This window comes from Neodiprion pinetum, chromosome 2 (genome assembly GCF_021155775.2).
Source record: "Neodiprion pinetum isolate iyNeoPine1 chromosome 2, iyNeoPine1.2, whole genome shotgun sequence".
Taxonomy (NCBI): domain Eukaryota; kingdom Metazoa; phylum Arthropoda; class Insecta; order Hymenoptera; family Diprionidae; genus Neodiprion; species Neodiprion pinetum.
Window position 1 is genome coordinate 31401942 of NC_060233.1, and position 14942 is coordinate 31416883.

The window sequence follows — 14942 nt, forward strand, 5'->3', positions numbered from 1 at the left end:
CATACAACTTGCGATCAATGCGTTTCACTGATAGCCGGCATAACGGAGTTTGTTTGATCAATCGCCTGCAAAGATTAGGCTTCTCAGATCGTGCCTTTCTCCAACTATCACCCACGCGATCCGCTCTTTTATTACGGTTAAACCGACGCATGCGTTCTTTCCCTGTAACGTCGTTTTTCCGTCGTTATGCATCTCGCATCTGACAAGTGCGACCATTCCTTCATGACTCTTACCGACGGATACGCACGCGGACTCGTCTGATATTGTTTGACGAGTGATACGGAAGCACTGGGAAAGCATATCGTCAGTGTGCGGAACGTAAAACGCATCTACGTTCCGTCTCGTTGCGGGGTTCGCTAGGTTATAAAAAATACGGAAAAGTTTGTTTAAACAACATGGCTGACGTCAAGCAGGAGCAAAAAACCGAAGACGATGAGAATTACGCTGTCGGTAATAACACTGAGCCAAAAAACATGCAGGAACTCACCGAATATGTACGTAACCTAAAAATATCAGCACTGCCAAATCTTTGTTGTTTAGTTCAATATTTCTCTGTTTGGTACTACTCAGATTTTGCAAACGAACAAATATGAATGTACACAAACAAAAGTATCAAGGATCGCGGTAACTCGTCTCTTTATCGCTAATCAATCCTATGTTGATGTTATTTAGGTACAGGCGCTGCTTCAGCGAATGCAGAACAAATTTCAGACCATGTCAGATCAGATCATCGGAAGAAATATCCTTTCTTGTACATAGTATTGTTACTTAGTGACAACATTCAAGCTATTCCTCATGCATTGAAAAAATCGCACGTGTAATTGTATAATTTTCTAATAACCACAACATAGGTCAGTTGAAAACCTTTTGTTTTAGGTTTTCTGTAAGCTTAAGAAAAGGTAGAAAACTGAGCATCTTTGCACAAATGTTGGAACTTGTAATATAATGCTGTACTGCCAGCAGAGAACCAGCATTTTGACAATATTCCCATTTCAATATATATAGCGAATAATTAAAATTTTAAATATGTAAGTAAACACCAAAATTTCAGTGGTAACAGACTGTTTATGTCGTTCAGTTCATTATTGAATATTATTCCTTAATGAAGATATACTAGATGAAATGGGAAACAGGATAGACGATCTCGAGAAGAATATCGCTGATCTAATGACCCAGGCTGGTGTCGAGGGTCCGGACAAGTGAGCTGAAGCTGAAACTACAAGAGTTGAAATCTTAACCAATAATACACCAAACACAATCGTCTTCAATGCATATGCGTGACAACGCAAATTTATTTGTCAGAAGTACAGCTGGCATAGAAAACGATGTTGTATTTTAAAACATATGAATAAATGCACTGTTTTTTTACTACAATGATACATAAAACTTACCAAACAGCAAGAAAAGCTTATATCACTTAGCATTAGCATTTCCATAATTTAACTAGATTACAATCAATGTATAGCAGTTATAAAATTAAAATCATAGATTCCCGCATGGGATTACAATGCTCAAGCAAAAGAAAAAAATAAATTATAAGAATACTTTACAGGCACTTACGAGTCCAAGCAATTAATTAGGAATAATGGATTAGCTAATTACGAAAGTAATTATTTCGTACGACGCAAAATTGCATCAATTACGTGTAAGATATACTGTGGATGACTGAGGATGTGAGGGATTTTTGGTAGTTGGGTGCAGCAGGCACTGCTCTTAGGCTTAGGCCACTTTGTCGATTCTGCGATGAATATTCTATTAGGTTCTCCTAGAATCGGATATCAATATTGTTACTACAAGTTCATTTACATGGTTTTGTGCCTGTGTCTCACTGATATCTCCTGTATTGATTCAGAGTCTGATTCCTCGGAGCTTTGCCCGTATTCTTCGATCCTCGTAGACTCAGAATTTGTGAATCCAGTCTTCAGCGATTCCTAAAATAAAGTCAATGCAATAGTTTCCTTTATCATCGCATCTGACGAAGAAACTAAACAAAACCATGTGAAAAAATTATATTTACCAAAGATTCGGTCGGTCGATTGGGACTCGATTTGGAAGTGATCGGGGAGGAAGTAAAACGGCTGGCTAGATTCGTGAGGGAATAGGCTTGCCGGAAAGATGCCCGTCTGACGGTGTCGAGACGTGATACAGACTCCGGGACACGCATAACTTCTCTAAACTCCTGCAATTTCGGTTCAAAAAATTAATTCCGTAATCGGTGTTGCAAGAAAATTTTAACCCACTAGAGAATTGGTATATTTTTACCCCATTCATATCTCCTCGGGTTACTTGAAAGTCCTGCGAGCCCAGGAGAGGAGAATTATCGTGAATCAAGGATTAGTCGAATAGATTTACTGTATTCTTTAGTACGTGAGAATTATCAAATTATAGCTTTCTCACATACCTAACTTAATACACGAATTGTGAACGAACTCCAGGCAATGCTTGTTTCTTTAGCAAAATATCGTGCAAAATATAACTTTGGGAACCAAACAGCGGATAATTTAGTTGTTTTACAGCCAATCCCATAAACAATAATGCTCCTTTTCGTACCTCTAAATCTTTTGCTTCGTCAATTTCAGCGACGTCTTGATAAGCCTTGGTAAGAAGTTCCACAGCTTTTGTGTGAAAGCCAAGTTCTACGGTAACAAAATCTAATAAAACTGACTTGACGTCGTGTAGTTTCCGCCTTTCAAACGAGTCGATTTGTTCTTCCAATCCTTTAACAACTCGTGATACTTCGACCGTAGCTTTCATTAACTCAGATTCAGCTTGAGACTGATTAATGAGTTTTTTTTTTTTCATTATTGTTCAAGATTAAGGAAATCACGTGAGTGTAATATCGAGTGCGTAACAAACAAAAAGTGAATGTATTCGATAACAAAGAGGATACGATCATTTGGCGATTTCTTGGGTTACGTTCCCTAACTTTGTCCAAGTGCTTTCGTCTTGTCAGCTCTTTGTCACGTGCGGCGAAAGTGTTTTTCACATCCTCTCTGGCGTGCTTGCAAATAACAGCATACTGCGATAACGGAGATATTACTTTGCTGTCCAGTCTTTGAACTTCGGCGTCTCTGGAAAATATCGAAATTCGCATAGCTGTATGATGCAAGTTCATCTTATTTATCATTCGGTTATTGATTTACATGTTACTTTCGCATAACGAAACTTTTCACGTCGATAAGTCAATCATACCTGTAATCTCCGATCACCGATAACGTTGTGGCAAAATTTGCCAGGCCGTTGCTGAGAGATTGATTAATATTTTCCGACTCCGCGTAATTTTGGACAACCTTGGCAACCTCGTCGTTTTTATCGCGCAATCTTTACCCCAAGAGAATAAATAATACACCGCATGAATATAGGAGAAAAGATCACCTCGATTAATCGATATTTCGTACACTTAACGGAATAAAATTTACGTGATTATTATGATATATAGATGCATGGATAAAAACCTTGCAGCCTTTCTCGTAAATGCAGCAAAAATTGTGCACAGTTCGGCGAAGTGTTTTTCAACAGCGGATATGCGTTCTTGAACAAATTTGGCTTCTTGTTCGCTGGAGAAGTTGAATGAATTTAACTTTAATCACATGTTGCTTGTATTATTATCAGCGTGTGAAAGGAACGATGGTTTAAACTCATCTGATTTTGGATCAAATACATACCAGATATGATTTTGAGACCTTATTCGTAACATAGTTTCTCAAACGAACGGTCAAACACCAGCTATTTCGATTCTTTGACGTTTCTAAATTCTGCACATGTAAACGCCGCGCAAGCACAACGGCCACTGTTTTGATATAACAGGGGCGTCAGTTGCCTAGCTGCACAGGTGATGTTTTATGTACAGGTGGTCAAATGTGAAGCAACCATGCGCCCCACAGCGAGCCCCCGTTACCCATTTGAATTTTACCGAACGTTAGAATTTTATAACAAAAAAGATGTATACAGGAATTTTTGGAGTGAAAAGAAAATACATAAACATGATGCCATACATCCGGTTAGAGAATAAAATTTATTTTTTTAAAAACATTTCGGTAGAAAACTCTCCCAACAACAATAACATTGTACACTTAAGAACTATATTATAACAGAATGGAGTTATCGACATATTGGTGGTACTGATGATAATTATATACGGGTTTTGTAATTATGATTTATGCATGAATATCTTGTCGATGTATGAATTTGTTATACACCGTGGAAATGATGGGTTGAAATTTTTGTTTTGACAGCTGAGAATCTGTTCCTCGGGCTTTTACAGCAAGATTTTCTTGAATTTCTTGAAGACTTTCTTGATGAAGTAGCGGTTCTCGCCTGGTGTCTCGTACTGGTTATCGGATCCTCCCGTAAGATCCGAATCGTCGATCGGTGTCGCCGTAACGAAGACGACTGCCAAGATGACGAGGTACAGAATCTATTCAATGATGAAATAGTGATTAGAATTTTGAGACAACGATTCGTTTCTTTCGATGTGTGAATTTTTAAGTCGCATTTTCATGGATTTATTGAAATGTAACTGCGAAAATTGAGAGAACAAGTCTTTCTAAAAAAATGCTCCTAAATCCAATGGGACATTTGTAATCGGACAATAAATGTTGTAGTCTTTCTTCATAAACTTGACGAAAGAAATTCTATTTTTAAATTAAACTTATCGAATCAACGTACCGTTAGAAATTTCATTTTGAAGTTTCGGTGTAACCGTGAACTAGGCGACTGTAGCTGTAGCGACTGTTTCCACTGAGGAATGGAAATTATCTGATGGTGTAGCTGTCGAACTCGCCGTTTAAATAGTAAAAATATTACACCACTCACCATTAATGTACAAATACATATATAGAATGCTTTCAGTTGGTTATTTTTAAAGGTAAAGTGTCCACACAGGGTATTTACGTGCGTTTCGGTAGGGTTATAGTGGGGATAGAGAATGGTGTGTAATCCTGAAGACGCGTAACACTTGTTACCCTGCAGCGGATTCGTTTTAGGCGACAACTTTGTTTTGCAAGCGGCATGCATCGTAACGAGGCATTTATTTCATGAAACACATACATATTATACATATATATACATACACAAAGGATAATTTATTTACAGGCATAATTTTCACTAATTCCGTCGCCTAATTCAACATTGTACGTTATACAATTCTGATGTTTGAGTGTAACATTCAGCCGAACGTTCTTTATGTGGCGTTTCAAATTTGCCAAATTTCTCCCACCGGATCTTGGACATTTTTTTTTTTGCATCTTCAGGATTGCACAACGGCAAACGAATGCCCGTAACCCGTTCCGACAAGAGTTCCCATTCCGTTTTTCAGAACATCGATTCGTACCGGTTCTCTAACGTCTTGAACAGTTCCATTCCCGCAATTCCCGTGCTCGTTCCATCCCCAACACATCACCGAACCGTCTTCTGCGGTAAACATGAAAGATTTTTTTGTCCTCGTGTATTAGGGCTCCTTGAGAACTTCTTAAGCTTACGTTTCTTCTTTTTACCTGCGAGAGCAATGTTATGCTCCGATCCAACAGCGATTTGTACGAAATCGGGAACATTTTTTATAACTTTGGGTAGCCAAGTCGGTTGAGATTCCGCAAGGAATTTATCAGCGCCGCGTCCTAATTGTCCGTAAGTATTTCTACCCCAAGCGAAAACTTTTCCATCTATACTTGTGAAAAACATATTACCATACGAACGTGGTATAAATATTTATTTCTGGCTTATTTTCCTTCCTATGTTTGTCTTCTTCCAACGATTCTTTTGAAATTTTCTATTCGCAGCATATAAGTGAACTCACCCATCCATGTATATAATTTATATCAATGTGTCGTACCTACCGTGAAGCACAGCGGTATGCGTCCATCCGGTGAAAATTTTACCATCTGGACCTACGTTTACATTTTCCAATTTTAGAGGCGTTTCAAGACGCGCATATATCTTCGGATCGAACCCCAGTTGCCCGTGCTTATTGTCACCCCATGCATACAAATCACCATTTTTTGACAGTGCTATCGTATGGTGTTGGCCGCATGCGACACTTTTTATCCCAGTTAATCCAGGCACTGTAATTTATACATGTAGAGTTATGAAGAACATTCGTACAAAAATTTCCATAAAAATATATGTAATCAGCAAACTGGTATGAAACATGTAGTCATCAATTTGAAAAACAAATTTAATTTCCAACTAAGACTGCAACCGTAAAGTGCTCGTAGTGCCTATAACTGTATTTCTTATCGGAAAAAACCTCGATTCATAAAAATTTTATTTTCTTTTAACATAAAAACACGTTACATCACTTGCACAACCGTTGTGTTCTAGCATTTTCTAAAATTTAAGTGAGTCTCGTACATAAAAAAACTGGTGTATCCTGAATTTCGAAATTTTTTGTCATGTATATACAGGGTATTTCATTTCAACTCGTGAGGTCAAATACAATCTTGACAATGATAGGTTTCACCTAAAATTGTTTTAACATGTAAAAGTTGTTGGGTTTCAAGGGTCAAATGAAATGGTTTCATCTTCTTGTGTATATCCGTTTGTTCCCTGCTATTATTTACAACTTCGAAATGTTTTTGGTGTAGAACAATTTGCTCAATCTCCATTATTCGATAACATTTAATGAACTACGCTGAGCTACTGTTGCGAAAAAGTTGAGCTTATTTGTTCATCCGTTTAGTTACGATTCGATATTTTTTTCTCTCTTTGTAAAATTGCCACACACTGTAAACTGCAGAACGCTTGAAGACAGCGTCTATATTGCATGTTGCAAATGTTTTAAAGTATCCTGTGCAGTCAATGGAGTTGTGCATGATAAATTTCGGAGTAAATTAATGTCATAATTATATTGAGAATTCGTACATAAATATTTTTCATTGGCCAAGTAAATTGAGTAACAGCGGTAGAGCCGCGTCGTAACGACACTTTTTTTATATAATAAAATTTCTCTACCCTGAGGTAGGTGTGTGATTCACCTTGAGTGAAAGTGTCGGTAGCTTTGAGAGATTTGTTTGATTCATCAATTATTCCCAATTGGCACTTGCTGCCGTATCCAGCAACGAGAACGTTTCCACTAGTGGTTACGAGGGCTGAATGCCTGAGTCCCATTGCAATATCCGCAACCGGATCCGGTGCGGTTTCTTTCAGATGAATTATCGCCGGTTTCTGCGAGGGCGTTTTCCCAGCGCCCAATTGCCCGTAGGCGTTCGATCCCCACGCATACAACTGACCCCGGTTATCAACAGCCATTGAGCTGTCCCAACCGCAGGCAATGTCGACGACTGTTGCCTCTCTCAGGGCGTCTATTTTTACCAAACTTTCGACATACTTTCTCGTCCTGGCAGCACCGGCCTGGTGCTTGTTGTTTAGTCCGCAGGAATAAACCTCCCCCTGCCTATTCAAAATCAAAGAATGTCCCGCCCCGCCGCTCATTTTCGTTATGTCAGAGACTCTCGGCCCCCAGCCGCATGGGTCGTTCAAATTTACCGCCGTCGGGATCAGGCATTGCTCCGATTCAACATCGTGGCCCAGTTGACGATGGGAATTTGCACCCTACGGATCATCAGCTCCGTTATACGAATTTCATCGCTTTATTTATCACTCATGTTCACGCCTCTAGTTTTTCGTTATGTCTTTGCACTATTATATTCGATACGTTTTCTGTAATACAATATGCGGTTCTTACCCATGAGAGAAGATGGAACGTCTTCATTACTTTGCTCAACTGATTGTCACGTGCTCTGATGTATTTGCTTGACAACTTGACATTTTCGTTTGATGCAATAAACGAAGACCGTGTTTAGGGTTTCGACTAAATACGTAAGTTTATTTCCGATTCCCTACTGCTTAAAATATTTACGACAGGTATTGTATATTTCATACGAATGAAAACCACGAGTAAAACTTCGTGAGTAAAACACACATTTGAGTCTAGTCATTGGTTTGTAGTTCACAGAACTACGACCTTAACGGAAAACCATGAAATGTCAAGTCCTGTATTAGAAATACGGCGACAGATCTTTCTGGGAATCGAAAATTGCGAAAAGTACCCGTACTGTATAATGTACGAATCATTCTGCACAGAAGATATTTGTTTTTCAATTTGTGATCGTCTTGTATTTTTCTGAGTAGAGAAATTGTGTAAAAATTGAACATGCATCCTTACTCGGTGGGTAAGCTTACGAAAAAAGTTGGTATTGCAACATGCGGTATTATCACTCAGTTGCGGGCCATCGCTTGCCTAGAGTGAAAGTGACGTTTGACAATGTTTACCGGCAACGACTGCCGGGACTATTAACCTATAAAAATATTGTAAGAATTGCGGGCAAATCTCTGTATGTGATAAATCAGTATGGAAGATTCGATAGCGAAGTACGACCTGAAAGAAATAAAAAGCGACTTACTCAAAGCAATAACGGAGTGTTCTGACCGAGGATTAAAGCACACGAGAAAATGGTAGTAAACACGTTCATGCCCATTCACACACTATTTGTAAACTTATTTGATTTAAATCTCGGATCTAGGCTTGGAGAATTAAATTTTTCCCTCAAAGGGGTAAAACTGGATGCTCACGATGTAACTGTAGATGTGAGTTTTGCGGATACAACAGAGGATGAGGAGGACGACTACACATTGGCAAAAGGTTACTTTGACCTGAAGGAGTATGACAGAGCTGCGTTCTTCACGGCGGGTTGTAAAATGCCTAAAGCAAGGTTTCTTCATTTGTTTTCACGCTATTTGTCTGGGGAAAAGAAAAAGATAGATGACATGACGGATCTGCCGCCAGATCCATTGAAGAATGAGAGTCTAAAGCAGCTCTGTGCTGATCTTCGAAAGGATCACTCGGCTGGAAACTTGGATGGTTTTGGTCTCTATCTTTTCGGAGTTGTTCTTAAGAAGTTGCACCTTGACAGGGAAGCTACTGAGGTGTTTGTTAACTCTGTTCGAAAGCAGCCAATGCATTGGGGAACGTGGCTTGAACTTGCCGCGCTTATTACAGATAGGGAAAAGCTCGAGAATCTCAGCCTACCCAATCACTGGATGAAGAAATTTTTTCTGGCTCATATGTACCTTGAATTACAGCTAATAGACGAGGGTATGGCTGTCTATTGTGAACTGCAGTCAATGGGCTTTGAGAAAAATGGATACGTGCTCGCGCAGATCGCGATTGCTGTTCATTACAAACGAGGTTTACTTTGTTTTCAATTGATTATACCTCCATTGAATCTTCACATTAAGAAAATCCTAATCGTCACTTTCACACTTTCAGACGTTGATGCGTCAATAGAAGCATTCAAACGCATAATAAAAGACGATCCCTATTGTTTGGACAATATGGACACGTATTCGAATTTACTCTACGTGAAAGAGCTGAAAGTTGAATTAGCACACTTGGCACACAGGGCGACAAAAATTGATAAATATAGACTGGAAACTTGTTGCATAATAGGTGAAATAGTTAAGTTTATGGCGTTACTTTATCCTAATAGTATCGGTAAATTCTGAAACAGTTGCTTGCAGGAAATTACTATAGCTTAAGAGCGGATCATCAAAAAGCTGCCTTATACTTCCAAAGAGCACTGAAACTGAATCCACAGTATTTATCTGCTTGGACTCTACTTGGTCACGAGTTTATGGAAATGAAGAATACCAATGCTGCTATCCACAGTTACAGACAAGCCATAGGTGAGGTGATTTGCTGTTGAATAAAAAAATGATTGGGTACAGCAATGAGACAGGAAATTATTACGAATCGTCGAAACCGTTCAAGTATTTTCATAATTATTTTAGAGGTGAATCGAAGAGACTATAGAGCTTGGTACGGCTTAGGTCAAACATACGAGATCCTGAAAATGCCTTTTTATGGTTTGTACTATTACAAACAAGCACAGCTGCTCAGACCTCATGACAGCAGGATGGTTCTCGCTTTAGGCGAGGCTTACGAGAAGCAGGAAAAAATTCAGGATGCACTGAAGTGTTACTATAAAGCTTGCAATGTCGGAGACATCGAAGGAATGGCCTTGATAAAACTAGCCACGTACGCAACAATCATTTACCACTACTGAACGAAGTGTCATTGAGTTAACTTTGGCTAAATTTATTCACGCATTGGATTTAATAGATGTGAAAATGTTCTTTCTACTTAGTTTCCTAGGTTCTCTGTAAATGCGGCGGGTATATTGGCTAAATAAATCTTCCCTCTCATTTCTAGGCTCTATGAAAAATTAGGAGAGCAGGATCACGCAGCAGCTGCATACACGGACTTTGTTATGGACGAGCACAGAAACGCGGATAGGGGCGAGCTGAGTCACGCGTACAAATATTTAACAACGTACCATTTGAAATTCGATCAATTAGACCAGGCCAATCATTATGCTCAGAAGTGTTTGCAGTTTGACGAAACTAAGGAAGAGGCTAAAGCCCTTCTCAGAACAATCGCTCATAAACGAGCAAAGGTGGAAGAAAACCCAATGGTGGTGAGAAACGAGAACAAAATTCTTAGATTCGTAATAGCGTCTCGCGCTATTAAAAGAAAATCCGATTCTTTTACATAGCTATCTTTTCAAATTCTCGCAAAGTTCGAAAGATGGCTTATAAGTTTGAAGGCAATTTCGTATTTTCAGATCGAAGATATGAATGAAACTGATCCAATTGCGGAAGGAAGTGGTAGCCGCGTTGATGGAACGCCCGGAAATCAATTATCTCCAATGAATTTGTCTTTTACGCCACCGCAGTAAAGCGGAAAGCGCTCCTTCGCTCCATTTCTGGGTAGCTAAGCAGGTTCCTGAATCTGTCCATTCATTTTTGATACCATATTAAAGTTCAAGGAGTACTACGCATCAATTTTTCTGATGTTACAGGTAGTGCTCCTCAAATAGTGGGATAGAATAAAAAATTAGGGAGACAAATCGTGTGTTGACACTTTAAAAAGTGGATTTCTCGGCAGAAACTTCCTATACTCATTTCATATATTCCGTTGTACAAAACCCCTGCCCTTTTCTAGCTTAGTAGAATTTTTACGAACGTAATTGTAAGTATCTGTGTATTTACATAACGAACGTAGACATCGGTTAAAAACACATGTACATACGCCTTTTTAAACAGTTTTTATTTCATTAAACTGCCATTTTACTAAAAATCTATATCTATCTTAAACTGTACGATATATAGTATCGTTAAGGGGGTACCCCAGTCGAGTTCGATGTTGTTGTATATATCATTAAATATCTACATATCTTCAAATATCGAAGTTCACGTATCTCAAACGTGAAAAAGGACTTATTCTGAACAAAAACATTGCAATGCATTTTCATTTGACGTAGAAATAAAGAAATTGTATGGATTCTACGAATCGCAATAGTAAATTCCTAGAATTTATGCTATTTCTTTATTTTTGCATCGTACTTATCTTGAATTCTCCAAAAATGGGGCCGTTATATTTGAGATATGTGAACTTGGATAATTCGATATATATACGACAACGTCGAAATCGAACAGAGCATCGCCTTAAAGGTATAAATCACGACTAATTATTAAATCATGCGTGTGTCAGACCGTCATCTTAGATCTGTAATCTTGAATTTTAAGAATCTGAAATTGGATTAGCTTTCAACGCCTTGACCTTGAAATGACCTTCAACGTCATTCTCAAAATCAAGTCCAACATCACGACTGAAAAGCCGTGGAAAAATCCTACAACCTTGGTATGAACCATTTTTTCTACGGTTCGAAGTATTCAAGTTATTCAACCGTCTCGGAACTTTTGGCATACTTTGTGCATTTTATGATTATTGTTCAAACGCTTCAGAAAATGCCATGCAGTAATGACTGATAGTTCTGAACTGTTGTTTCACTATCACGCTAATCCGATCATACTTTATATAAGTATTAGTGTGGACATTCAAAACACTGCAATTTGAGACACCATTAAGTTGTCCTACTCGGAAATGTAAGAGGACAACTCAAAAACCAACTCCTCGGCCAATTATAAATTAAAATCCCTCCATTCAAATTTTAACGAAGCGTATTTTCCTAACGATGTAGGGGATAATGGATTTTCAGAAAACCGTGCTGTCTAAATAATTACAGCTGCAATTGTAACATAAACAGCAATCAATTCAGCTTCATCTTGGCAACCAGGATTTCCGAATTTTCTCTTCAGCTGGTAAAGTAAATACACAAATATAATTATTTATTAAATAGTACTTGAAGGGAGCTTTGACCGGTATGAGTTATGAAATACTCGTATCTCACAATTAGATTGCTGCTACCAAAGAAACAGTGAAAAAATTAGTTCTTCTTGCAGCGGTTAACTGCAGTACAAAAAATTAGAAAACATGGTCCATCTTTTAATATATTAGCCTCGACTGCACTTATACAGGTTTCAATCCCGCGTTATAATTAGCTATAAACATTCGAATCACGTCGTCGGCATTTGGATATTAACAAAAATATTTACGCCGAATGAGTCAGTAAAAAAGATGTTTATTACATCATTACTGCATTATACGATTAGTACAAATTGGTTTGAACTAGAAATTTATTCCGGATGAGGGTATAATCAGATCGTGGGAGGCATATATAAACCTCGATCATTCGCCTTCGTAAGTAGTCACTGAATCACGATGCTTTTTGGGATCGTTAACAATCCTGCTCTGGCAGCGGTACAATTCTTTGCTGTTGTGACGATCGCCGTGTCTGCGGACGTCGTTAATTACTGGCCGCAATGCCGTCAAAATTTGGAATACTCGTTACCGGACAGTGCATACTGCGATAAATACTTCGTCTGCAAGGACGGAGTTTTGACCGAACGTTTCTGTCCGGACGGACTCGGCTTCGTTCCTTACGCTGGCTGCAAGCCCCTGCATCAGGTCGAATGCGGACCACGGAATCAGCTGCGTACGTTGGCCGACAAAATGAATTGAAAAACCTGCACGATTTTTTTCTTTTACTTCCGTTGAGAATAATTAAAAAAAAAAAAAATTCGAAACCCTTTATCCGTTTGCACAGAGACGCCTCTCGGTACCGGGAAGTGCCAGCGGTTAAATGGCGTTTTTTCCGCCCCAGAGGGATGCGGGCGATTTTACAAATGCTACCAGGGGTTCGCTCAGCCTGACGCTTGTCCGAAAGGTCAGATGTTCGACGACGTAAGGGTGCAGTGTCGGTATCCCACGAGTGCCGAGCTCTCGGTTTGCACTCCAATTTGGTACCCGGAAACGGCCACCACTCAAGGTATGTTTTAGAAGGGAAAAATTAAACTGGGGAAGGAAATTTTCTCTATAAAGTGACTGAGATGAAATTTTTGCTGTTAATTATTTGCGCATATGCAGCTCCTGCAGTTTCGGTAGTTCCTGTCGTTCCTGTTGCTCCCGTGGCTCCCGTGATTCCTGCGGTGCCGTCGTCCGAAATGCAGACCGTAACATTTCTACCTGCGGGTTACAACCTCGAAGGATTAGAAATCATCGTTCCTGATCCAAATCTATACAAATGCCCAGCGAATGACGCCTATCCCTTCGGGGCTCATTCCCGTCATCCGATAGCTGGGAATTGCAAATTCTTCTTACTCTGTCAATCTGACGGAGTGAAAAAAATTGCCGGATGTCCAGATGGCCTGGGATTTAATCCGAAGTCAAGTCTCTGTGAAGATTCGAGAAATATTCCCGGTTGTGTTTACTATTATAGCAGTCCTAAGCAGTAACGCGTGTTGGGACCTTTGCGAAATTTATATTACTCCAGATATATAAACACACTTGTAGCGTTATTGTGAATTTAAGTATCTCATTCCGAGGTTGAGAATTTCGCTCCAGGTGAGTACGTACATTTATGGGTAAATTGAAAAAAATCGTGTGAAATGTTGTGCTAATATTCGATTATTGTATTATTTGGATTTGATTTAATTAAAAATTCTGGGATATTAAATAGTTTTAATTAATTTATGCTAATGCTAAGACTTGTGCTGATTTTCATTCGAAAACTTTGTTAGCTTACATACTAAAGTTCCTTATTTGAACGACATCTTTTTCATAAAAATACTTCCAAACTACTAGCCGGATCGAACGGATGACAACATTCTTGGGTATAAATCGCTACAAAATACATCTAAAACCTTCATATTTTTTCTTAGTAGTTATTAAGTACAACGTGACATGTCGAGTAACTAAATCAGTAACCATGGATGAATTGATCAGAATTTTGATTAAAAATGAATTACCCGTACACTGATTATATACCTCGATATCCATTCATAATGAAAACGATACAATCACGTCAAATTTAATATTATCTTAAGCAAATTTTAACCTCTTAGAGTCGATCGTCATTTTGACTAAAAATGAAATACCCGTACACCGATACCTCGATATCCAACCATACAGGAAACGATACAATTACACAAAATTAGCAATTATCCGAAGCAAATTTTGACGCCTCACATTTATTGACTGCAAAAAAAATGTTCGTCACATTTTCTTGTTAATTTTTGTTGTTTTTAATCTTAATTACTTGTACACTATCATTATATACATATTATCATATAACTTATTATATTATATACATATTATATTATATACATATATTATATACATATACTTATTATAAAAATATTACATCAAATAACTTCATACAACTTCTTATGCAGCCTTACTTACTAATTACTTGTACTCTATCATTACATACATATTATCATATAACTTATTATATTATATTGTAACGTACTTTGACGTTACGGAAAATAAATATGGATCCGCGAGTTTAATTATCAAGTCAAAAGAAATCAAGAGCGTGAATAAAATGTTGTGAAAATGCTTTAATGCAAGATATGTGTTTCTCGTTTAATGTCTGAAACAAGACTGTTTTTACAATAATGTTGGTTGACGCAGCAACCTTATTCTTTTGAAAGCACATAAGAGGTTTATAAACGTCTTTTATCTATGCTGACTACGATCATTA

The 14942-nt window shown here is 38.3% G+C and overlaps 5 protein-coding genes across 11 annotated transcripts; 3 read left to right on the forward strand and 2 right to left on the reverse strand.

Annotated features, from left to right (window-relative positions):
- Nucleotides 1-12: 12 nt before the first annotated feature.
- On the forward strand, nt 13-1374 carry LOC124211311 (heat shock factor-binding protein 1). Its single transcript, XM_046610256.2, has 3 exons — nt 13-494; nt 673-739; nt 1115-1374. Exons 1-3 carry the CDS (start codon nt 396-398, stop codon nt 1201-1203), a joined length of 255 nt encoding a protein of 84 aa, XP_046466212.1. The 5' UTR covers nt 13-395; the 3' UTR covers nt 1204-1374.
- Nucleotides 1348-3799, reverse strand: Fam92 (CBY1 interacting BAR domain containing protein Fam92). Of its 3 annotated transcripts, XM_046610254.2 has the most exons (8): nt 3666-3798; nt 3456-3557; nt 3193-3321; nt 2891-3071; nt 2551-2775; nt 2263-2295; nt 2018-2179; nt 1348-1931 (listed from the first exon to the last, which is right to left on the reverse strand). In XM_046610254.2, exons 1-8 carry the CDS (start codon nt 3695-3697, stop codon nt 1803-1805), a joined length of 993 nt encoding a protein of 330 aa, XP_046466210.1. In that variant the 5' UTR covers nt 3698-3798; the 3' UTR covers nt 1348-1802. The 3 variants fall into 3 exon arrangements, with proteins under 3 accessions (XP_046466210.1, XP_068989978.1, XP_068989979.1); XM_069133877.1 differs by lacking the exon at nt 2263-2295; XM_069133878.1 differs by lacking the exons at nt 2018-2179; nt 2263-2295 and having other exon boundaries at nt 3666-3799.
- A 221-nt stretch (nt 3800-4020) lies between these two features.
- Nucleotides 4021-7925, reverse strand: Sergef (secretion regulating guanine nucleotide exchange factor). Of its 2 annotated transcripts, XM_046610262.2 has the most exons (5): nt 7682-7925; nt 6972-7548; nt 5835-6059; nt 5496-5660; nt 5160-5412 (listed from the first exon to the last, which is right to left on the reverse strand). In XM_046610262.2, exons 1-5 carry the CDS (start codon nt 7706-7708, stop codon nt 5249-5251), a joined length of 1158 nt encoding a protein of 385 aa, XP_046466218.1. In that variant the 5' UTR covers nt 7709-7925; the 3' UTR covers nt 5160-5248. The 2 variants fall into 2 exon arrangements, with proteins under 2 accessions (XP_046466219.1, XP_046466218.1); XM_046610263.2 differs by lacking the exons at nt 5160-5412; nt 5496-5660 and adding an exon at nt 4021-4417 and having other exon boundaries at nt 5831-6059.
- On the forward strand, nt 7544-11318 carry Cdc23 (cell division cycle protein 23). Of its 4 annotated transcripts, none has more exons than XM_046610259.2 (9): nt 7544-7815; nt 8128-8451; nt 8520-9184; nt 9266-9445; nt 9517-9681; nt 9787-10033; nt 10208-10472; nt 10620-10776; nt 10857-11318. In XM_046610259.2, exons 2-8 carry the CDS (start codon nt 8348-8350, stop codon nt 10731-10733), a joined length of 1740 nt encoding a protein of 579 aa, XP_046466215.1. In that variant the 5' UTR covers nt 7544-7815; nt 8128-8347; the 3' UTR covers nt 10734-10776; nt 10857-11318. The 4 variants fall into 4 exon arrangements, with proteins under 4 accessions (XP_046466215.1, XP_046466214.1, XP_046466213.1 ...); XM_046610258.2 differs by having other exon boundaries at nt 10620-10764; XM_046610257.2 differs by having other exon boundaries at nt 10620-11317.
- Nucleotides 11319-12619: 1301 nt separating this feature from the next.
- On the forward strand, nt 12620-13692 carry LOC124212291 (uncharacterized). Its single transcript, XM_046612181.1, has 3 exons — nt 12620-12893; nt 13005-13226; nt 13325-13692. Exons 1-3 carry the CDS (start codon nt 12620-12622, stop codon nt 13690-13692), a joined length of 864 nt encoding a protein of 287 aa, XP_046468137.1.
- The last annotated feature ends 1250 nt before the right edge of the window (nt 13693-14942 follow it).